Source organism: Mirounga angustirostris, unplaced genomic scaffold (genome assembly GCF_029215605.1).
Source record: "Mirounga angustirostris isolate CCGP_5_RB_7025 unplaced genomic scaffold, mMirAng1.0.hap1 SCAF_8, whole genome shotgun sequence".
In the NCBI taxonomy this organism is placed as follows: Eukaryota; Metazoa; Chordata; class Mammalia; order Carnivora; family Phocidae; genus Mirounga; species Mirounga angustirostris.
In genome coordinates this window covers 22,130,883-22,154,222 of record NW_026991716.1, presented here as the reverse complement: position 1 = coordinate 22,154,222, position 23,340 = coordinate 22,130,883, and the positions used below count along the sequence as shown (strand labels likewise).

General features: G+C 39.2%; 1 protein-coding gene and 1 non-coding gene across 31 annotated transcripts in view; one reads left to right on the top strand and one right to left on the bottom strand.

Annotated features, from left to right (window-relative positions):
- FARS2 (phenylalanyl-tRNA synthetase 2, mitochondrial) overlaps window positions 1-23,340 on the top strand; it is a 617,893-nt gene that overhangs the window by 127,501 nt on the left and 467,052 nt on the right. For all 30 annotated transcript variants that reach the window (XM_064597225.1, XM_064597222.1, XM_064597224.1 and 27 more), the window contains one exon: window positions 8,000-8,634. In XM_064597225.1, coding sequence (XP_064453295.1) covers window positions 8,023-8,634 — 612 coding nt within the window. In that variant the 5' untranslated portion in view covers window positions 8,000-8,022. Of the gene's footprint in view, window positions 1-7,999; window positions 8,635-23,340 lie in introns of those variants that run through there.
- LOC123838021 (U6 spliceosomal RNA) lies at window positions 17,636-17,742 on the bottom strand. Its single transcript, XR_006789364.1, has one exon. It is a non-coding gene; the product is annotated as a U6 spliceosomal RNA (small nuclear RNA).

The window sequence follows — 23,340 nt, the reverse complement described above, 5'->3', positions numbered from 1 at the left end:
TAGTTGGAACACAGAACTAAGTACATTGATTTTGACACTTGAAGAAAATGAACTTTAGCCTCACTTCCCTAAGGATTTTACAGTGTTCAAAGTGTTAAAATGTCACCATATAATTTTGCTTTAAAAATAATTGTTTTTACAGAGTTTCAGTTTGGGATGATAAAAATGGTCTAGGGATAGATGGTGGTGATGTTGCACAACAGTGTGAGTGTACCAAATGCCACTGAACTGTGCACTTAAAAATGATGAACTTTATGTTATGTATATATTAACTGCACAAAAACCAATTTTCTCTGATTAGAAGGAAAATGAGCATCTGGGTAGTATCAAAATAAAGTTGTGAGTATATTGTATTTCTGATTCAGGAGGAAGAGTAGAGGATTTAATTCTGTCACATCTGTCCCAGGCTGGGTTTTCCAGGAAGCAAATTCTGAGCTGAAGATTAGCAGTGCAGGATACTTATTAATTATGTGATGTTATTAATTATGTGATGTTGCTCTTGGCATCAACACCTGTGGGGGACTGGGAAGAAGCAGGATTAGGCAGAGGGGAAGTCGAGTCCCAGCGAAGATCTCAGCCACCTGCATGGGGGCCTGCCAGCCAGCTGTGTCCTGAAACATACCCCCCACTGTAATGGATGCAGGCTGTCCCTGGAAGGATGTGTGATTTTGGGCAGGGCTCTTTCTTTAGGTGAGGCTATCTCTAAAGTTTTTATTTATTTATTTAAGTAATCTCTCCACCCAACATGGGGCTTGGACTCATGACCCCGAGACCATGAATCCCATGCTCTTCCAAATGAGCCAGCCAGGCGTCCCTAGGTGAGGCTATCTTTAAAAAAGGTTGAAACCTTTGGAGCGTCTGACTGGATGAGTCCTCCATTCTTGAGGGTAGATTTTAGTGGTGCAGCACAGTTACTCATGGTCGTATCAACATCAAGCCAGAAGGCTGTTTTCTAAATAATCCACATTTCTGGACTATGTAAATAGAGGACCAGAAAGTAAGAGAAAAAGGGCTCTTGTGGTGTTAGGTAATTCCTACAACTACCAATAACCAAGAGCAGAAGAAAGAGCAGGCTCCATTGAGATTTTTCATTTCTGTATCTGATTTGGGTTAAGTATTTGTAATTGTTTATTTTTTCTTACAAAGTTATATATAATAGCTATAAGTAAATATTCTCTGGTGTGACATAATAATTTTTTATGTCCCCTGATCTTTAATTAGTCAAAGTAGCTTAAAATACTGTATATTTGCATAACTTGGGATGAGCAAAGAAGGAAGGAAAATATGATGGAGTGAATTAGCCCATACCGTACACTGGGTGCCATACACTGGGAGAAACTACCCCCTTACCTTCACAGGTACCATCATCAACAAACAATAGCAGTGAGCTCTTTTTATAGGGCTCTGAGGCACTCACTCTAAAGCCAGCAGAGTGATTTTGCCTCCTTCTGACTTTTACGGGGAAATGTATCAAAAGAAAGTGTGCACGAACTTACCCGAATAGCCTTTTAAAAAGTGTCTTGGCCCATTGCAGACATCTCAAAATGTCTTTGTAAGTAATAAAGAAAAAAAAGTTCATTGCATTTTTTAGTAGTGTTGACTATCTCCAGCATATTATTTTTAAGTCATGATAGGGTGAGAGGTACATAGAGTTCTTTATATATTTAATGCATGACATTTTTATATTCATTTTATAGAACTAAAACTTTGTACCACCGGCTAAAGAAACTCTTATTTACACCTTTGTTTTTGTGCCCTTTTTGCCTCCATCTTATTTCTCTTTTTCAGTGGCTTAGAGTAAAGTGGAAAGATCATGGGATTTTAAAGTTAGAGATAAGGATTCGAGGCCCTTCTTTGCTACTTTTATCCATGGGAATTGAGTTATGTCATTTATGTATTTCTTTTTCTGTGAATTGTGACTAATAATTGTGTATACCATCAAGGTGTTATTGAAATCGGTAATAAGATGCATGTGAAATTATTTTTATAAAATGTAAAGCACTCTTGTTATTATGTGTACTTTTCAAAAGCTAATATTGACTTCTTGATAAGGAGCTGTATTATTGCTCATATAGGTGATTCTGACTTTAACATGATTGGCTGACCTAAAGGTAGGCCTAACGTTCAGTTAAGAAGGCTCTGGGGGCCCAAGAAATTGGAGTGAAGTAGGTTAAAATTGAGGGTGTGCCAGGAAGATAGATTATCTGGTACTAAGTAGTATTCAGATCAATATACTTATCTCCACTAGCCCCAGAACCCTTGGTTGGTGACTTTCTTGGATTCGTACAGAATGTATATTAATTTTTACTTATTTTTTTAAATCGATAACCTTTGAGTCTATCTAGAAAAATCTTCTAGTGACTGCTCTCTTCTGTGAGGTTGTTCTGGATGACAGGTCAATTAATATACTTCTTTTTGGCTGACTCCTTACTTTCCAGTAACCAAATCAGTCAATCATCCTTGTTCCTCTAGTGTTTCCCTACACATTCTGAACTTACACTTTCTTTAAATCAGTTTCCTTTCCTTTTCAAATTTCTCATGTTTCTCTGAATTTTTATTTTCTACAGTAACTCTTAAATGGATTCCTCTTAATTTCATGCATAGTGCCCTCCCCTGACCCTACTATCTAATATTCATAACTTTCATCCTAAACTATAGCATTCCTCTTAGAAAAAAAAAATCACATTTACTTGGTGAATGTTGAGATCATACAAAATATTGTTCTTTATAAATCTAAAGCTTTCTTTGGGAGATTAGGACCATCTATTAAAAGTTCCCTCAGCTTCCCTTCCTTTAGTTTCAGAAGTTTTAAATATTTTTTATTTATTCTCTCTTTGGTATCCTCCTTCATTTTTACATCTTCCATTCATTTCATAACCCATTATAATCTGATTCTGCCCTCACTCAGCCATTGAAATTGCCCTGTTGATGGTCGTCTTCTCAAATAGTTCTTTACTTTGCCCCCTGCCTAACCTCTTTGTTATGTTTTATCATGTTTTTTTTTTTTTTTTAAGATTTTATTTATTTATTTGACAGAGAGAGACACAGCAAGAGAGGGAACACAAGCAGGGCGGAGTGGGAGAGGGAGAAGGAGGCTCCCCGCTGAGCAGGGAGCCCGATGCGGGGCTCGATCCCAGGACCCTGGGATCATGACCTGAGCCGAAGGCAGACGCTTAACGACTGAGCCACCCAGGCGCCCCGTATGTTTTATCATGTTGACCAAATTTTTTCCCCATCCTTTCCTGTTTTTCCTCTTTCACTTCTTCCCTCCTCTTTCATCCAGTATCAGGTGAAGTGCTAGACTCTGGGTATACAAAGATTTACATGAGAGAGAGAAAAGGGAGTGTATGTTCTACTCTCAAGAACCACACAGTCTAACAACAAACAAATAGTAATAGTACAGCATGCTAAGGATTGCACATACAGTGGCATTTAGGTTCAGAAAAGACCTTGATTTCCGTCTAGAAACTCTCTGCTCGTAGCTTTGTGATATTGTACCCTTTGGTTCTCTTCTGGCTTACTCTTTATATACCCTTCCCTTAAATAGGGTAACTTCCAAGAATTTGGTCTTTTGCCCATTTTTATTTTTGCTCTTACCTGCCCATGGATTGTCATATACCTTTATAATATTAACTCTTACCTCTATACACATAATTTCCAAGGCCTACATTTCTAGCATTAATCTCTCACTTCATTTTCAAACCCATACCTCAGACTGATTCCTAGAAATTATAACATGACTATCTTCAGTCATGTTTAACTTTAACCTGTCCAAAGCTGTTTCCCTCTCCAACCACAAATGCACATATGAAAATTATTTGAACAAACAAACAAAATTCGTCCTGTGTTTCCTGTCTCACTGAATAACTTTACTGTTTTCTCTGTTACCTGGTCTCTAGAAGTCTCTGTGTCATTTTTAACTCTAGATTCAACTCATCTTATCTTTTACATAACAGTCATTGAGTTAAGTATATTATGAACAGGATCTAGTTTAATTCTTTTACTATGAGGTAGGTATTGTTTTCTACATTTTTATGCATGAGAAACTTGAGAATCAGAAAGGTCAAGCTGTGTGTCCAAGAGTAATACACAGCGCCCGAGTGGCTGACTTAGGGTCACACTCACCAGGGTGTCTGCAAAGTGTGGTCTTTTGCCCTTTGTATTGTATTGACTCCTCTCACAGTTGGTCTCACTGTGTCTTCTGTACCAATATTAGCACATTTAAAATCCACATTTATACTTTTCTTTTAGTGGCTCTATAATCTACGTGTATTTGTGACTAGGAAGATATTCTTAATGCTGTGGAAGAACTGAATTTTCAGTGAATTAAGCTAAAACAGGGCTCAGCAAACTTTTTCTGTAAAGAACAAGATGCTAAGTGTTTCAGCTCTTTAGCTTTGCCTCCGGTAGAGCAGCCACCACAGACGGTATAGAAATGAACGGGCACTGCTGCATTCCAGCAAAACGTTATTTACAGAAGCAGGACATGGGCAGGTTTGGCCTACCAGTTCTTGGTTACATAGTATTTCATTTCTTCATTTGCGCGTTTAAAATGCATTTATGTATAATCTGAATTGCTCAGGTAAGAGAGAAGTTAGGAGTGATTAAAGAGGTGTAATTTGAATTTAACAGTTGGGAGCTATTGATTGAGAAGCACTTAAGTCGGTCAGAGTTCTGAACTTTGTCCATGGGGAGGTTTATGAGTTTGCTCAAGAGGCATGATCTCTTTGAGTCTTAGTTTCTTTGTAAATGGTAGTTATGAATAATGTTTACCTCCTGACGTTGTTGAAAGTATGAGATGGAAGCCCACTGTGTCAATAGCGCTGTGACTGCCATCGGCAGTGTCATTTTCCTCCGTCTCCTGTGCTTTCCACATGAACTGTTTCTTTTTTTTTATTAAAGATTTTATTTATTTGAGAGAGAAAGAGAGAGAGAGAGAGAAAGAGAGCACAAGCAGGGGGAGTGGCAGAGGCAGAGGGAGAAGCAGGCTTCCCACTGAGCAGGGACCCTGATGTGGGGCTTGATCCCAGGACTCCAGGATCATGACCTGAGCCGAAGGCAGACGCTGACTGAGCCACCCAGGTGCCCGGGACTGTTTCTTATAGAGAAATTTAAGAGACAAAAAGAATGGAATCTCCTTCTCAGATGGAAGTGGGAAAGCTATCATAATCATTATTCTCTCTCTGTAATAGATGACAATAGAAAAAAAAAACCCAAATAATTGTTTTGGGTGGGGAGAAATGGTAGTGGGGAATATATGTCAGCGCTGAGCAGATAAAAAGTCTGGAAAGGAAGACAAGAAAATGAAACTTTTCTCAGTACTCAGTAAGCTGAGGGCGGGATGAGGAGAACAAAGAAGGGGCATGGGGATGGGGCACATATGTGGGAACAGGACCTAGAAGAGGGTTTGGCAGTGTGAAGGGCTGGGAACCGAGAAGGAAAAGGTAGTCAACAACCCAGGAACAATTGCACCAATAGCCCCGTCCCCAGAAGAATTCTGACCTTTGCATCACAGCATATGCCTTTTGGGGGGAAGAGATGCTTTCTTGTATCTTGCCAAGGGTGCTGAGCTTGGTAGCTCAGCCGGGTAGCTAACAACCTAACAGTGTGACTTCGCGCTAAGATGTAGAAGGTGGTGCATGCATATTTAAAATTTGTATCTATTGCATTGACAAGCCACCGAACACTAGATGGGAAGACAGATTTCCGCTGAAGTTCAGCCAAAAACACTTTTTGGAACAACTGACAAAATAGTGCCATAAATGAATTAAATCCAGGGAGTTGCTGTGTATCTTCTTTTATGATGGCAGTCTCCTGCGAAAGTGCCGTGTACCGGCTGCTAATAAGCAATCACACACACGCGCGATATCTTGTAGCTAGGTATTTTCGGTTACACTTTTGAATCGGGGGCACTGTGCTGCCTGAGTACGTACTCAGTATGCTTTTGATGTCACCTGGAACAATACAGTTCACTCCTAATGCAGCTTACTATCACGAAGGTAGGTATTTTCTTAATGATTATAGGGCCCTCGAAATAAAATAACCACATGGTTGTATGTTTTAAAGTAGCCCAGTAGATAAAAAATTCCAAAATTTTGGAGATGATTTGGGTGATTTAAGTTCATAATAATTTTTTTTGCCAGCATAGGGATAAAACAGCTGAAGATTTTCATTACTGAGACCCCTGAGTCAGTTTAAAACTTGTTTCTGTGACCATGGGGAATGAATACTGCATTAGTGGTCCAGTGGTTGTCTCACCTCTTCCAGTACTCCTTAGAGTTCAGTCAGCTGTACCTGATTGGTGACATGAACAGCCTGTATCGGGTGACTGCCGAAGGGACTTAACACTATGAAATTTGATGCTCTTCTTAAATTAATTAATGTGGTGCTCTTCTTAAATTAAATTGTAGGCATTTTTTAAAAAGATTGCATTTATTTGAGAGAGAGAGAGAGAGCGCATGAGCGGGGGGCGGGGTGGGCGTGGAGGGAGAGGGAGAAGCAGGCTCCCACCTAAGCAGGGAGACCTACACTGGGCTGATCCCAGGCTTCCGGGATTCCCGGATTATGACCTGAGCCAAAGGCAGATGCTTAACTGACAGAGCCACCCAGGAGCCCCAAATTCTAGGCAGGTTTTTAAAAAAGATCTGGTCTGTACTCTGTCTTCTGGCTGCTCTGTATCCCTTCCCAAGTAGGTGTAGCCCTGTTCCTGGTTTACTGTAGGTGCATAGTAGAAACTTGTTCTTTTACAAAACAAAAATGTAACAGTGGGATGCTGCATTGGTATTTAAAATGACAGGACCAGATGTGAGGAAAGAAAAGATTCGCATTTTATAAAAATAACTTCAGCTGTCCATTGGAATAGTCTACCACTTTGTGTAATATTTCCTTAAGTTGTTCATTTTAAAAATTAATTTTAATTTTTTTATTTTAAGATTTTTATTTGAGAGAGAGAGAGCGAGCACCAGTGGGGGAGGGGCAGGGGAGAGGAAGAAGCAGGCTCCCCACTGAGCATGGAGCCCAATGCAGCTAGATCCCAGGACCCCAGGATCATGACCTGAGTGGAAGGCAGATGCTTAACCTACTGAGCCACCCAGGCACCTGGGTTTTTCATTTTTTTCATTTTTATTTTTATAAATATTAAATAAAAATAACCACCACCCAAAATGGTGTATTTTATTTGAAACATCAAAAAAAGTTAATGTAGTAACAGTTTTGTAACATTATGTAATAACATTTTATAATATAGTGGAATGCAGAAGTCACATCTGTCAAAGATAAGCAGAACTTAGTTAAGATGACAGGTAGAGGGGCGCCTGGGTGGCTCAGTCATTAAGCGTCTGCCTTCGGCTCAGGCCGTGATCCCAGGGTCGTGGGATTGAGTGCCACATTGGGCTCCCTGCTCCGCGGGAAGCCTGCTTCTCTCTCTCTTTCACTCGCCCTACTTGTATTCTCTCTCTCACTGTCTCTCTCTGTCAAATAAATAAATAAAAAACTTAAAAAAAAAAAAAAGACAGGTAGAAACGTGCAGGATGCCTGTTTCAAATACCCTCTCTTCTGCTATATGTAGTCATGTGCTTCCTTTAATTAATGAGACATTGTTAGGGTCAACCAAGCCCCGTCCTTTAGGCAATCCCTCTAAACTTCTTCTTTCTAGAATATAGTCCAAATAAAAGCAAATTGTCGCATTTAAAGTTTTATTCAACCTGAGGGATTCAGGACATGACACGACCTGATAAAGGAAGTTTTCTTCAAACTCACGGAAGGACAGCTAGAGAGTAGGGATCTAAAAGTGATGTTCAAAGTTCTTTTGATTTAGAGCAGTACCTAGTAAGCCTCTGTCAGCAGATTTCCTTAGTGGGATCTTCTGTCTGTTTGGAGGAGGCAGTGAGGGAATCAGATGTCAGTAGGACAATTGGAGGCTGGTTGGAGACACAGGGGACGTGTTTACTTTTTTATAGAGTGAAGCTTGACTTGTGCTTTGCATGTGTGCTCTTTGCAGAATCTGTGAAAGGAGTTTCTACAATGGTTTGCTCAGCTCTCAGGAGAGTTGCCCAGATGCATGTTTTCCTGGTGAGGAAGGCCAGTAGTGTCTCCAAAGGCCATCATCAGCAGGCCTTGGGCTCAAGACCTGCTGCTTCAGAGTTTGCTGCCCGAGGAGCTCCAGGTGGTGTGGTGGAGTTACTGGGCAAATCCTACCCTCAGGACGACTACAGCAACCTCTCCCAGAAAGTCCTCTCCAGGGTTGGCAGGAATCTGCACAATCAGCAGCATCACCCTCTCTGGCTGATCAAGGAGAGGGTGAAGGAGCACTTCTACAAGCAGTATGTGGGCCGCTTTAGGACTCCACTGTTCTCGGTCTACGAGGACCTTTCTCCAGTGGTCACCACCTGGCAGAACTTTGACAGCCTGCTCATCCCAGCTGACCACCCCAGCCGGAAGAAGGGAGACAACTATTACCTGAATGGGACTCACATGCTGCGAGCACACACGTCCGCACACCAGTGGGACCTGCTGCACGCTGGACTGGATGCCTTCCTGGTGGTGGGTGATGTCTATCGGCGCGACCAGATCGACTCCCAGCACTACCCAGTGTTCCACCAGTTGGAGGGTGTCCGACTCTTCTCTAAACACGAGGTGAGTGCTGAGACCATTCTTATCATTGATACATAGCGTGGACATTCTTGTTGAGGTCACTAAAGTTTATCTCAATGAAAGCAGTTGTCCTTGATCTCCTTTTGCATTTGTAAATTATACATGAGTACAGGCCGAGCCTCAATATTTTTTGATTGACTTGTTGTGTTCGTACCTACAGAAATGAGTGGGCCTTTGTTTTGCCTCGTCTGACCTTAGTCTTTCAATACTGACCTGCCTTTCTCTAGGTTTCTTCATATGAATGAATAGTCAGTGGCTCAAATTTATCCTCAGTCCATGATGTAACTTAAGATACAATGCTGAAACCTATGGTCAGGTTATCCCAGTTCTCAGTTAGTAAAAGTGAATTAGGTTTTCATGCTTTTAGAGGTTAATGAATTTCTTCTGCAGTAGAGGGGACTGGCAATTTATTGGCTTAGATTGGAAACTGTGTTCTGGTCCCAAGCTCTTCCCTTACCATCTCCTCCTTTACATTGGTAGGTGTTTTACATTTTTTTATTTGTGAGATGCCTTAGTTGTTGCTCTTCCTGAAGTGTATGTTTGGAGCTTAGAGGTTTTTGATCAGAGAATCTGATATTCTGGTTATTCTCAAAAGCCACCTTGCGTGTTTGTTAGCTGATATCATAATATACTGATTTACTAATTTTTTCTCTTTGGCAAATTATGAAAATCCCTAAAAGCTTGCGTCTATTTCCTAAAAACCTGCAATACCACTTGTCTTTCATTCATATATTTTTAAGTCTCTGTTTTTATGTAAGAAGCAAATGGAATAAAATGAGGCACAGGAAATATTTCACTTTACCCCTTTCGCACTTCTTCCACACATGTTCATCAAAACAGGAGGAACAGTTCCCTCCTGTGAACAGAAGCTACATGGGTTGTTGGACATGGAAAGGAATAGTATATGATCCCTAGGCCAAGAAGGAACCATTGTTTTGTTGTATTAAGTGAGCCACGTCGTATGAGACAACTGTTTGCCTCAGGATGTGCTGTTTTTCTGTGAGTCTGCGATCCTACAGCAGTAGGTGAGCTTTACATGCTAAGGCCATCCACGCTTGATCACATAGCTGCTTAAATGAGCATTCTTACTCCTTGGAATAGCTGGCTCTTTTCTAAATTAGGATTAACACTATTAATAAGGGTATGGGTTTATTAGGAAACGAAAAGGAAACGAACATAGACAGGTCAAAGTCTAGGAAATATGACCAAGTGATAGAATGTCACCTACAATTAATGAGCTGGAGGAGATGTATACTAGTGAGATGGTGGCCAGGTCACAGTAGCCGGCAGGTGCTCGGCCTGGCTTACCTCATTAAAAAAATGAGAAAGGAAAGTGCTCACTGATTTGTAAGCCTCAATGCCATGAAAGTGGCAGAGAAAGCTTTGAGACTTAACACTGGAATTTTAATGGAGGAAAAATCCAGGCTACCTTAGAAGGTAGAAAATAGGAAGAGGGATAGGAAAGTAATCTTTATCTTGTTTCATATTTGTTTGGGGTCCAGTCCAGTTTAGTCGTTAGCAGACATGGCTAATCTAGACTGATAATGTTACTGTATATTTTGCCTTATCATTAAAAAAATTATACACACACACACATAACTAATAATATAGTTTGATGAGGAATTCCATGTCCATTGTTTCATTTATTCCTCTTACTAAAACGCTTGTGAGATCAATTGTTTCCACCTCAACCATGAGGAATCTGAAGTCCCCGGAGGTTGCCCAAGGTTATCCACCCAGTTGGTGGCAGGGCTGAAACTTGAACTCAGGTCTTCTGAGTCCATTGCCCATTCTGCTGTATTCTGTTGCTTTCTAGGTAGCTGCTTTGTAAGTGGGACCTGCTTATGACCCAGGTGGAGCGTTAGTTTTAAGAATGGTGTTGGGGAGAGAGAGGTTTTTTTTTGTTGTTGTTGTTGATTTTGTTTATTTCTTTTTAAAGCCTGGTCTCAACTAAAGTGTTGGTACTAAGTCTGACCTAATCTTAACCATCAAAAAAATGTTTTTTCCTTCTTTCAGTTTATTCCCTTAGAACATGATTTTTCGGTAATTTTAATCATGTTACCGATGTAATTTAAAAATTATATTATCTTTAAAGTTCGGTTATTTAGTAATCTTTGTAATTATTGTTTCAATCACTATAAGGTGTATTTCAACAAGAAGAAAAGCAAATACAGAGGTCTGGGTAAAAGAAACAGGGATAAGCCTAGAAATGACTGAATTATGACAATATATATTTTAACTATTAATTGTGAAGAAAACCCTGTTTGTATTTCAAAAAAAGGTTAAATGTATCAGTACTCACAAATCTAAATGGGTTAAACTTACCAATTAAAGACATACATTACCAGAGTGGACATTTTTTAGTGAGAGAGACCTGAAACAAAACCATACCAGAGGTTGAAAATAAAGGGCAGGAAAAAGATATATCAAGCAAATACTTGCCAGAAGAAAGCTGGTACAGCAATATTAGTATTAAACAAAATAGAACTTGTGGCAAATTTGATAAATACGAATAAAGAGAGATAATATATCAACTACAATGCTTTATGAATCAGGAATTTTAATGTGCCCAACATCATAGCCATAATACATAAACCAAAACTGAAGAAATAAAAGTTTAATTTGACAAATTCATAATCATAGTAGAAGACTTTAAATGACCTCAGTCAAAAACCAATGGATTAAGAAGACAAAGTGAGTAAAGATATAGATAACCTGAAAACACGATTAACAGGCTTGAGTTATGGTTATTTTTAAAATTCTGTAACTAAAATAAAATAAAATTCTGTAACTATACAAATCCACACAGAAATTCTATACTCACAGTCGGAGGTATGTAGTCACATGGGATACTTAAAATAAGTTGTCCATGTACTAGTTGACAGCTGAAGTCTAAATAGATGTCAAAGAATCAATAACATAAATAGAACTGTGCTTGACTACAATGTGGTTTATGTAGAAAGCAGGAAGAAAGGATAATAAAAACTTTTCATGTCCTCAGACATTTAAAAATTCACAGTTACAGATTCATGGGATAAAGAGAAATATTACAGGGGCGCCTGGGTGGCTCAGTTGTTAAGCGTCTGCCTTCGGCTCAGGTCATGATCCCAGGGTCCTGGGATCAAGCCCCGCATCGGGCTCCCTGCTCGGCAGGAAGCCTGCTTCTCCCTCTCCCACTCCCCCTACTTGTGTTCCCTCTCTCGCTGTGTCTTTCTCTGCCAAATAACTAAATAAAAATCTTTAAAAAAAAAAAAAGAGAAATTTTATAGTAAATTGCAAATTACTTATTAACCAGCAAGGAAAATACTCTCTTCAAACTGCTCAGATGGGCGGGAAAATAGTCACTTTATTTTGTAGAAACTTGGTAGACCCCACTTAAATTGTGTGATCACAGTTAACATTAATAAAGCAAAATGTGTGGGATGGAGCTGAAGAGGTACTTGTAGTACATTTAGTTTAAATATATTTAGGAAAATTTTAAAACCCTGAAAAATCAATGAATTAAGTGTCATTTTAAGATGCTAAAGCAAACAACATTGTTCTAAAAATGTAGAAGGGAGGTGGGTTGTATAGTTTGTAATAGTCCCAAATCTTACAAAACAGATAGCAACTGGAATAGCAAAGCCCATCTCCGACATGGCTGGGTGACGAGGTCTCCCTAAGATCTTCACAAATGGTGGGAACTTACAACTGCCAGCTGCAAGCTCTGCACTGTGTCCGAAACCGAGGCTGTAGAGGGAACCGGTGAGGGCTGAGGGGAGGAGAGCTTCTGAGTCTCTCAGAGAACAAACTTCGGACAACCCAATTTACTCGCGGGCCTTTGACATTTAGTGCTAGTAATAACATTGCTCATCAGTGACCACCAACATCACAAAGACAGGGTCCAGGGCCAGACTTTCAGGTCTCCTGACGAAGAATACAGTGGCAGCTCTAAAGTCTTGCCAAAAAATTTGGACCTGACTCTGATCAGATCTCTAGATCCAGCTCCAAATTGACAGGTAGTACAGAAGACAGAGAAACATGCTAAACTATGCCATGGAGAATTAATAAGCAAAATCCAACCTGTGGGAAATGCAACAGCAATGCTAAGGGGCGCCTGGGTGGCTCAGTCATTGAGCGTCTGCCTTCGGCTCAGGTCATGATCCCAGGGTCCTGGGATCGAGCCCCGTGTTGGGTTCCCTGCTCCGCGGGAAGCCTGCTTCTCCCTCTCCCACTCCCACTCCCCCTGCTTGTGTTCCCTCTCTTGCTGTCTCTCTCTCTCTGTCAAATAAATAAATAAAATCTTTAAAAAAAAAAAGATGTGATGTGCATAATGAAATAAATAGAAAAATCAAAAGGAAGACCTTAGAAATGTTTAAGCAGCAGTGTTTAGAAATGTGTAAGCCATCATATTCAAGCACATTATCAGTGGAATTCCTTTGTGGAATAGCATATAAACTGGTTCCAGTGTTCTTCCATGCTCCTGGTGAGTTGCATGTGCTCAGTCTGTGTGGTAGTCATGCACAGTAAGACCATGTCTCAGTCTGAGACTGATGGGAAATCTTAAACTGTCCCTTCAATATTGGCAGCTTGAGAAGCACTGCTGTATAGGACAAATGATTCAATTTCATCAAGTAAACTGCAAGAAAAATAAAAGGGAAATACACCTATAGATTAAAAGAAAGATCAAGGAATCATAAAAAATCATTTGAGGCCATTAGGAATTTGAATGCTAACTGAATGTCTGAATTTAAGGAGTTTTTTATTTTTATTTTTTAAGGTATGATAGTGGTATTATATTTAGAAAGTCATTTTCCTTTAGATTTACATATTGAAATACCTGTGAGTGAAATGATCAGATGTCTGGTTTTCTTCAGAATAATATGGGGATAGGCATGTGGGGATGAATGGAAGAGGATTGGTCATGAATTGTTAATTATTGAAGCTGGGTTTTGGATACATGAGGGATCATTATCCTTTCTACTTTCGCGTGTGTTTGAAATTTTTCTGATATAAAGTTAAAGGAAAAGACTGAAGGAAGAACACTGGGGTTGGTCAGTCAATCAGAAAAACATTTGTTGAACACAAACTGGAGTTCAAGTCTGTAAGAAGGTATCAGACAATCATGAGATGCTCTCTGGTTTCATGTGGAAGACAACTGTTAAGATTAAAAAACAAACAGGAGACAGAAGATATTAATCATAGAAGATTACATTGCATACAATGAAGACTGAAACCAATTAAATCTAGGATTAATAGCCCCTCTTCCATCATTCTGAGATGATTTTACACATTTTTACCAAGTGAAAGACTTGTATGGTCTGTTTCAGAAAATAGAGAGACTTATCAAGCTCATTTTATGAGGTTAGACATGTTAATATACAAACTAGATGAAAAAGAAAATTATAGAAGTTTCATCTTTATGAACATAGATGATTCTTTTTTAATGAACAGATATAGAATTATTAAATGAAATATTTGCAAATTTAACTCACTGGTGTATTGTGTCCTGCCACGTTATTATTATACATTTATTCCATTATATTATATTAACTGATGTAAGGAGAAGAAGCATGTGATCACCTCAATAGATGTAGAAAAATAATTTGATGGAATTTAATGTTTTATGACATAAAAAATTTTTGATGACATTAATGACTCATGATAAAAACTTTTAGCAGACTAGGAATAGAAGGGAACTTTTTTTTTTTAAAGATTTTATTTATTTATTTGAGAGAGAGAGAGTGAGAGAGAGAGCACAAGCCAGGGGTAGAGGCACAGGGAGAGGGAGAAGCAGACTCCCTGCTGAACAGGGAGCGCAATGCGGGACTCCATCCCAGGACCCTGGGATCATGACCTGAGCCAAAGGCAGATGCTTAACCAACTGAGCCACCCAGGCTCCCCTAGAAGGGAACTTTCTTAAATGATATTTGTCAAGCAGTCATAGCAAATATCATAATTGGTGAGTCATTGTAAACATTTCTATCACAATTAGCAACAATTCAGGATTACTTGCCATCACTGCTTCTATTCATCATTGTGTGGGATGTTCTACTTTATGTAGTAAGCCGGAAAGAGAAATGGAAGGTATAAGCACTGGAAAACATGAGATTAAAGTTGCTTAATTTTAGATGATATGATTGTTTACCTAGAAAATTGAATAGAATATTCAGGTCAATTATTAGAACTAATAAGACAGTTGAGTAAAGTTGATGGGTACAATGTAAAAATATATATATATATGTTTCTAATCCAGAAGTAATAACCTGTTAGAAAATATAATGGAATAAAGATTTCATTCATAGTATCAACTAAAACTTGGAAGTGCCCAGGTGTAGTTGTTCCTGAAGATGCTCAAGATATTTATGGATAAAATTATCAGATATTATTAGAAGAGAAAAGGGAGAAATATACCATAATCATAGATTCATAGCTAGGAAAACAATATCATGAAGATGGCAGTTCCCCAAATTCAGTGTATAAATTCAGTGTAAATCTAATGAAAATATCCACTGGGTATTTTGGAGAAGTTGAAGGACTGATCTTCAAATTCATAGGAAGAACAAGTTTGTGCACAGCCAGAACAATTTTTTACAAGCACCCATATAAGGGTGCCTTACCAGACATCAAGACTTAAAGGCTCTGTTATTAAGATGGCTTATTATTGGCACAAGTTTAGTCAAATAAAGAACTTTGAAGTAGCTCTCCTCATATTTGTAAGTGTATTATCTTATTATACAGTGGAAATGATGTTACATAAATGGGGAGGTGATGGATTCTACATGAATTGCTCTCAGACAATTATCTGTATAGGAAAAAAGAATCTTTTCCTATCCACATTTGTGATCTTTATCACACCAAATGCAAAATTCAGTTCTGGATGGATTCACAATCCATTTGTGAAGAGGTCTTTAAAACTTAAAGAAGAAAATATGAGAAATTGTCATTATCACCTTGGAGATAGAATATAATATCTTAAACTCAGACTCCCTAAAAAGAAAAATCCTGAATGGAAAAAATTGTTAAAGAGTGAATACATTAAAATAAAATTTCTGCCTAATCAAAGCCTTTCATAAATGAGGTTAAAAGACAAGCAACAGGCAGGGGTGGAAATATTTGTATGTATACAGCTAAAAGATTAATGTTGATCAAATTAAAAGGTTTTAGTTTGAAAAAAAAAGAATCCAATAGGGAAGGTCTGACAATACCAAGTGTTAGTCAATACATGGAGCCATGGGAGTGCTCTGGGGGAGTATGAAAACACAGGCCTGAAATCTCACTCCCACGTGTATATTTAGATATGTTCTTAAGTGCTCCTTTTAGCAGATAGGTGAGAATGTTCACAGCACTCTTAGTATTAGCCCAAACCTGAAACAACCCATATTTCTACCTAGAGTAGGACAGGTAAGTAAGTTGTGGCATATTTATCCGATGGTATGTGAGTATTATCTGTGAAAATGAGTAAATCACAACTATATGCATTGACATGAATGAATATGCAAAGTAATACTAGGCAAAGAAAGAAAGTTACAGAAGCTTACATTGTATGATTGCATTTAGGTAAAGCTTTAAAAATGGGCAAAATTAATCAGTATGTTACTTAGGGGTTCATGTATGTGTGGAAAAATTAAGGGATGCAAAGGAATAATGAAAAAATTTAGTTGTTACCTCTGTTAGGCATGGCAAAGGGATTGTGATCAGGTAGGGGCATGAAGGGGGCTGCAAAGTTTTTGGTACTGTTTTCTGAAAATGGATGTGGGTGGTGAGCACACATGTACGTGCTTTTATTATTCTTTAAAAACAATATACTATACACTCTATATGAATGTTTTATTGTCTAATTTTAAAAAAATTAGTAACTCATCATCAGCATTAACAGCCTATCAATAGGTGTGATTGGCCAACAAGCAATGATCGGTCTTATCAGTAAATAGCAAACGCTAAGTTAAAATATATAAGAACCAGATATTGTTCCAAACCCATTAGATTAGTAAAAATTAATAACCTTGACAATAGCAAGAATCTAGAGGAACCATAAATCTTACATCCTTTTTTGGGGAGTGTATATAGTTGCCACCACTTTGTAGAGTTATTTGGTATTTTTTTTTTAATTGTATACTCTGTAATCTGGTGTTTTTTTCTTTAAATGTAAAGAATAAAGGACAATTGGCTCTATTTGTACATTGAGTACTTTATTGCAGCTAACATAGAGCATCTATGTCAACATGGATGAGGTTTTAATACAATATTCAGGGAATCAAATAAGTTATGAGTGATACCAAACTATGATATCCATTTTTTTTTTTTTTAGTAGGAGAGAGAGAGTGTGTGTGCACGTGTGCATGACTTTGGTGGGAGAAAGGGCAGAGGGAGAGGAAGAGAGAAAATCTCAAGCAGACTCCCTGCTCCTGCAGAGCCTGACTCAGGGATCGATCTCAGTATCCTGAGATTGTAACCTGAGCTGAAATCAAGAGTCAGACACTTAACCAACTGAGCACCCAGGCACCCCTAGACTATAATATCTTTTTAATTAATTAATTAATTAAATTATTTGAGAGAGAGAGAGCGTGAGAGAGAGATCATGAGCAGGGTATGGGGTAGAGGGAGAAGCAGACTCCCCGCTGAGCAGGCAGTCTGATGTGGGGCTACATCCCAGGACCCTGGGATCATGACCTGAGCTGAAGGTAGATGCTTAACCGATTGAGCCACCCAGGTGCCCATGATCTCTCTCTCTTTTTTAAAAGATTTTATTTATTTATTTTTGAGAGAGAGAGAGAGAGCAAGTGAGCCCACATGAGCTGGGGCAGAGGGAGAGGGAGAAGCAGACTCCCCACTGAGCAGGGAACCTGATGCAGGACTCGATCCCAGGGCCCCGGGATCATGATCCGAGCTGAAGGCAGACACTCAACCGACTCAGCCACCCAGGTGCCCTTTATTTTTATTTTTAATTAATTAATTAATTTTTGAGATCTAGAAAGCACTTTAATATTCTGTCCTTCTTCAAAAGAATATAGAACGCTCCACGACTTTGTGTGTGATCCTTACACAGGGGCTATGCTCATCTTCTCTGTATCATTCCAGTTTTACTATATGTGCTGCCAAAGCGAGCACCCCAAGCACCCTTTAATAGGTATTTTAGAAGATGCCCAAATAACAAGGGTTCTCATTGTGTACTTGCTCATGCTTTGTCTCTTTCACTTGCTCTAGCTCTCCTTCCTTCTCTTTTTCCACACCCATTCCTCCCCCATTTCTCATACAGTGTTTTTTGGTGTTTTTTTTTTGTTAGATAAATATGTAGGTGGGTGTGAAAAAAATATATGGGAACGATAAACACCAAAATCAAGACACTGATTACCTGGTGGTGAAGGGAAGGTAAGTGATAATAGGCACCATTATTGTTTGCAAATAATGCCAAATATTATGAGTTTTTTTGGAGGCTGGAAGGATTTTTGAGACTAAAAAGTTTGAGCACCACTGTTCAATTGTTTCAAACTAAATTTTTACCAAACATGTGAGGCATTCATTTTGCAAAGAATAGCAAATCTCATGTGTTTGACAGACTCACCAGAGGGAGCCCATCCAAATCCTGTATCTATTTAATCTGATTAAAAAAAATTAATAAGTACATACCTGGACCGTGTTCAGAGGAGCTATATTTTCCTTTTGTCCCTGGAGAAGCCTTGTCCTGTTTCACCAGCTGTGCCCTGTGTACGATTCCTGGGAATGCACTCTGAGCACAGTGAGTGCACTGAGGGGCTGTGGAGGAGGTGGGACGCTATGCAATTTATTCTTCACTCTGGGCTGCAGACTCTTTGTTTCCTCAGTGTGTCTTCATTGTCTCCATTCCCTTTCGATGACTTCCTCTGGGTCAATTTTATCCAGAGTCTTCCTCTTACATACACACATAATGCAAGCCGTACTTCCTCCTGAATTTAAGATTATTCATGATCAGCCTTCCTTTCTTCCTATTTCTGTCTTCAGTATTATTATAAAAAAAAAATTCTCATTGCTTCTTCTTTTTTTTTTTTTAAATTTTAAGAATTCATGTATCTATCCTGTCTTTGTTTTCTTGGCTGGTAGTTCTTGAACTTGAGTGTCTTAACAAGTCCTGGGCCATGACCAAGTTTTTGTGGATCTTACAGGAAAATTACTGATACAAGAGGAATGTAGCAAGTTTTATAAATGTATATTTGTTCACTTCAAAGGACTCTTCCTTTTCCTGAGATGATTTCCTTGCTACTTCCTTAAATATTCTTTTATGAAGTGACGGTGATGGTATTTTAATTACCTGTAATTAAATTATTTAATTACCTGTAATTAAAAAGTCTGTAATCTGGTGTTTTTTTCTTTAAATGTAAAGAATAAAGGACAAAATAAAGCATTGCCAAATTTATCTTAGTTCTAGAATTCTTTGAAATTTTTACCAGCCTATGAAATACAAAGTAAAGTCTTATATTTCTAATACACGTGTGTCTTGATAAATGAAGACAATTGAGAAGTTGTAAATGTTCTATAATTAATAGTGATTCATGCATATTCACACAGAAACAAAGGGGAATGTTTATATAGAAGAGGTGAGTAAAGGTATACAGAGAAGTAAGCTTTGATATAATTTGGACCACAACACATTACTGAAATACTACTTCATTCAGAGGAGTTCATATTCCATCCCATCTCAACTGCCTACTCTTTAAAAATAATCATTGGCATTCCCCATTTCTTCCTGTAGGAGTATGGTTAAGGGGTTCCCTCCATGGATTGTGCTCCTTGCCTGTAATTATTCAATCCAAGTGGAGTGGATAGCCTTCATTTTGAACAACCCCTTTGGCATCCTTTGTGGTTCATCCTTGTTAGAAAACCACTCTCATTTATCATCAGAAAATTTCATTTTTGCTCCCTTTGATACTCTCTCCCACCTTCCAGATGGTTCATTAGAACCCTCCTGTTTTGGGGCTTCTTTTCCTGAGCTTCCCCACTGTTACTCTTGTGGTGAGCCAAAGGTAGTCTCTTTATTCCTGCTTTCTACCCTGAATCACTTTTCTATCATTCAGTGAATGACAAGGTTTTATTCTCCACCATGCGGTTATTGGGTTTCCTTAATAGCCTCATGTGGAGGGGCTTTATTGAAGGCACTTTTATTTGGCCTTGATAGATTATAGTCACCATGTTTCCCTAATCTCCTCTTTAAACTCTTTTAGGAAGGACTCCTTCTGTCAAAGACACACTTAAATTGAAATGGCTTTTCTTTTTTTATATTCCTTTTCTCCACCCGAGTGTTTACTTAGGTATGTCTCTTGACAGTGAAGCAGAAGGCAACTGGTCACAGCCAGGAGTCCACAATATATTGGATTTGAGTAATACCCCATTATTGGAGGACAAAGAGGGGTGGTTTGGAGAACCATTTAAAGAGAGACCAGTCTGTTTTCTGTGGCACAAGGCTTTTGCAGATCATTTGTTCTTGCCATGACAAAATAGAAGCTCATAGCCTCTTAGTCTGAGACCCTGTCACTTACCTATAGCATTATGACCCTCACTGAGCTTTCAGTACATCCCGCCTTGAACTTTTACTTTGTAGATGTCTGGTTTTTCCAACTGGTTGGTCACTTCCTTAAGGGTGTCTCCTGTTCAGCCCAGGATCCTACACAGAGTAGAAGTTGGGAAATGTGGTGTTTGGATGTCTCCTTTGTTCTGGTCTGCCAGCCTCCAGTCTGCAAAGGATGGCAGCTAATGTAGTTAAGTGCATGGCAGTTCACCTGTCAGCTTTTCTGGCTGGGCATTCTTAGAGCTATTTCTCATGTTCCAGCCTTCCAGAGGAGCAGGTGTATCATTCAGGGCTGGATTGCAAGGCAGAAACCACATAGTAATGGATCAGGGAAAGCTCAATTTAAAGAATTATTAACGATAATGTAGAAAATTGGGGCAATGAGGGATTAGCTAGTAAGAAGTAAAGAGAACTCTAGAGAACATAGAACTCGCAGCTAAATGAGCAGCTGCTACCCCTAGGACTGACACTCAACCCCTTAGGAAGAGCCCTCTGCCCCACCCCCCAGCTGTGGCTCACTGAATGGCACAGAGGTGGTGGTGGTTTCATGCTGGTGAAATTGCTGGATATCCACATTCTGGAATTTGTTGGAAATCTGCTTTTTGAGGGGCCAGGGAAAGCTATTTGAGTGTGGTGTCTTGTAGGAAGCACTCTGCTATAAAATTGCCTAGGAAGGGCCGTGGAGGAAGCAGCTGTCCGCTGTGGGAGCTCCTGGGGAGCTGAGTGCTCCTGCTTCGCTACAGGACACCTGGGATCCAGCAGGAATCCCTTTGTGATGTGTGCCTTTTCCGGGACCTCTACTGACAGAGCTTAATATTGTGCTGCCGGCAAAGGAAAAATATTTGAAGGGCCCAACTCAGTTTTCACAGAGCAGTCAATGGAGGATTGATTTGTGGCTGAGAGGCAATACATTGATAACTAGCACAGCCAGCTTGCTCCTTTTCCCGAATATCTAGAAGTCTTTAGGGAGTTAGACTGTTACTCACCAAATAAATAGGTTGCTAGGGTAAGTCACATTTAGGGAGGCACAGACTTTTGCCCTTGATTCTAACTTAAAATTTCTGAATATAATTTAGGCTGTGGACAAGGTGTCTAGTTGCTTGTTCTTAGTACATGGGTGCAAAAAGGACAGAGGATATTCTGAAGGGTAAAAGCTGGAACCAGTATAGGATCCAGAGAAAAACAGATGAATATCCTCCACATCTCATTCCTTGAAGATCTCAGGAAAATCATTATCATTTACATTCTGCATTTGCTGTTGGAGGCCAAGAGGGCCTCGTTAGGTTTTACTGAATCCACATAATTAGAATAGCAGTATTTTTTGTACTAGCTGAAGTGATGTGTGAAAGTAGCAAAAATATTTTCACAGTGATATTATGCTCTTTCACAGTAGACTTCACACCTTGCTGGAGACTGCATTTCTTTGTGTGGTGCACATTACAGAAACCTACTTTCTATGGAAGGGGTGGTGTAATTTCACATTTTCAGCTTGGTAGGTACAGGTGGGAAGGTAATGAGAGGGAGTTTGCTGTACCGTCCAGCCTCAGAACCAGCTAGTAACCCGTGATATGCACATCTTCTTGAATTGTCAGTTCAGATACCTGAGTCTGCTCTTAGATGGAAAAGATGATGCTCCTGCTATTTGACTGACACTTTAGGTGTCTTCTTTCTGAAACTTTGTCCTCAAATCTTCTGTCTAATGTCATCCCCCAGACTCATCCTGGGGTAGGTCTCTGAAATTACAAACTAGTTAATATGAATGAATTTGAAAGATAAAACAGAGTTTTCTTAAACTAGATATATCATTTAAAGACAATGCGATTTTTCACCTATATGGAGACTTTCTATAATGTTGTATATATGATTGATAGCATTTCGTCATTGCAATGATTTCTAGCCTTTTTCTTTACTATTTGGGAATCTGCTGAGAGATTTGGATACTGCACACACACACAGACACACACACACAAGATTTTGTATGTAGTTTAAGGGGTATGATATGTTCCTGCATTAGAAGTCACTGTCAAGGAGATAGTTCAGTCTCCATGTCGATAATGCCCAGCCTACATCTGTAGTAAACTGGAAGAACTGTTGTTCCTTATTCCCTTAGCATTTCTCTCTTTCCACTTCTGCTGTTTCTTATACTACCTGTCTTGGATTGCATTGGGATCCAGGTTGGGATTATGTTTGATGGTAGATTACATGAACAGCAACAGAAGTGAGGGTTACGTTAGCCATAGGAGGACAGAGAATGCTGCCTAACTTGGGAATGACCAGATGTTGGCTGTTGGGGTGAGTGGAGGATCAAGGTTGAAGAGCTAAGAGTCAGAGGCTGTCTAGGAATAGGTGGGTGACTTGAATGTGTTTGGGGAAGCCAAGGGAACAATTTCTGCCTAAATCTGAGAGCCTTTATCTTGGGGCACAGGACATTCCTATGTAGTGACCATTCCAGATCCAAGAAACGGAAATATTTGTTCAATGTTTGGAAGCTTGTAAGGTAGAGAGCCACCTTGAGATTGGACTCAGGTACAGAGTTGGGTGGTATGGGTCTTGTGGGGAGCAGATCTTAGCACACATCCAGTAAAAGGTGACTCTTGGAGGCCTGGCATGTGTTGGGGTTTAGATAATTCATGGTATGTTTCATTTAAGGTTAACGACCTAGGCTTAAATCAAAACAGAGAAGGGTTTGCATGAGACAAATGGAAAGAATAACTTTCTCACTGTAAGAATTATGAGTGAGAGGCAGTTTCAAAGGGATTTGGGATCACCTTATCATCCAGGTGATGTTTCTCAATATTTTAAGGAGATCGACTCTTAGTGAGGTGAACGACCCTCAGTTCAGTTGCCCCAACTCTGTTACCCTTTCCGTGCAAAAACTTGGGATAACAATGATGTGTCATTTCTTAGAGAATTTGGTGGTGGGACCATGTAGAATATGTATCTATCTGCTTTGATAATAGTGGTATAAATGATTCTTATTTGAACCAAAGTATCAAATATAATTTTAAAATCTAGTTGTTAGATGTTGATTCCATCATGCATCAATATATACTATAGCATTTGTCAAATAATCCACAATAAATATATCCACAGTGATAGGACTAACAGTGATTTATTGTTCAAAAGCTCTACCAGCATTTGACATCTACAACCAACCTAGGATACCA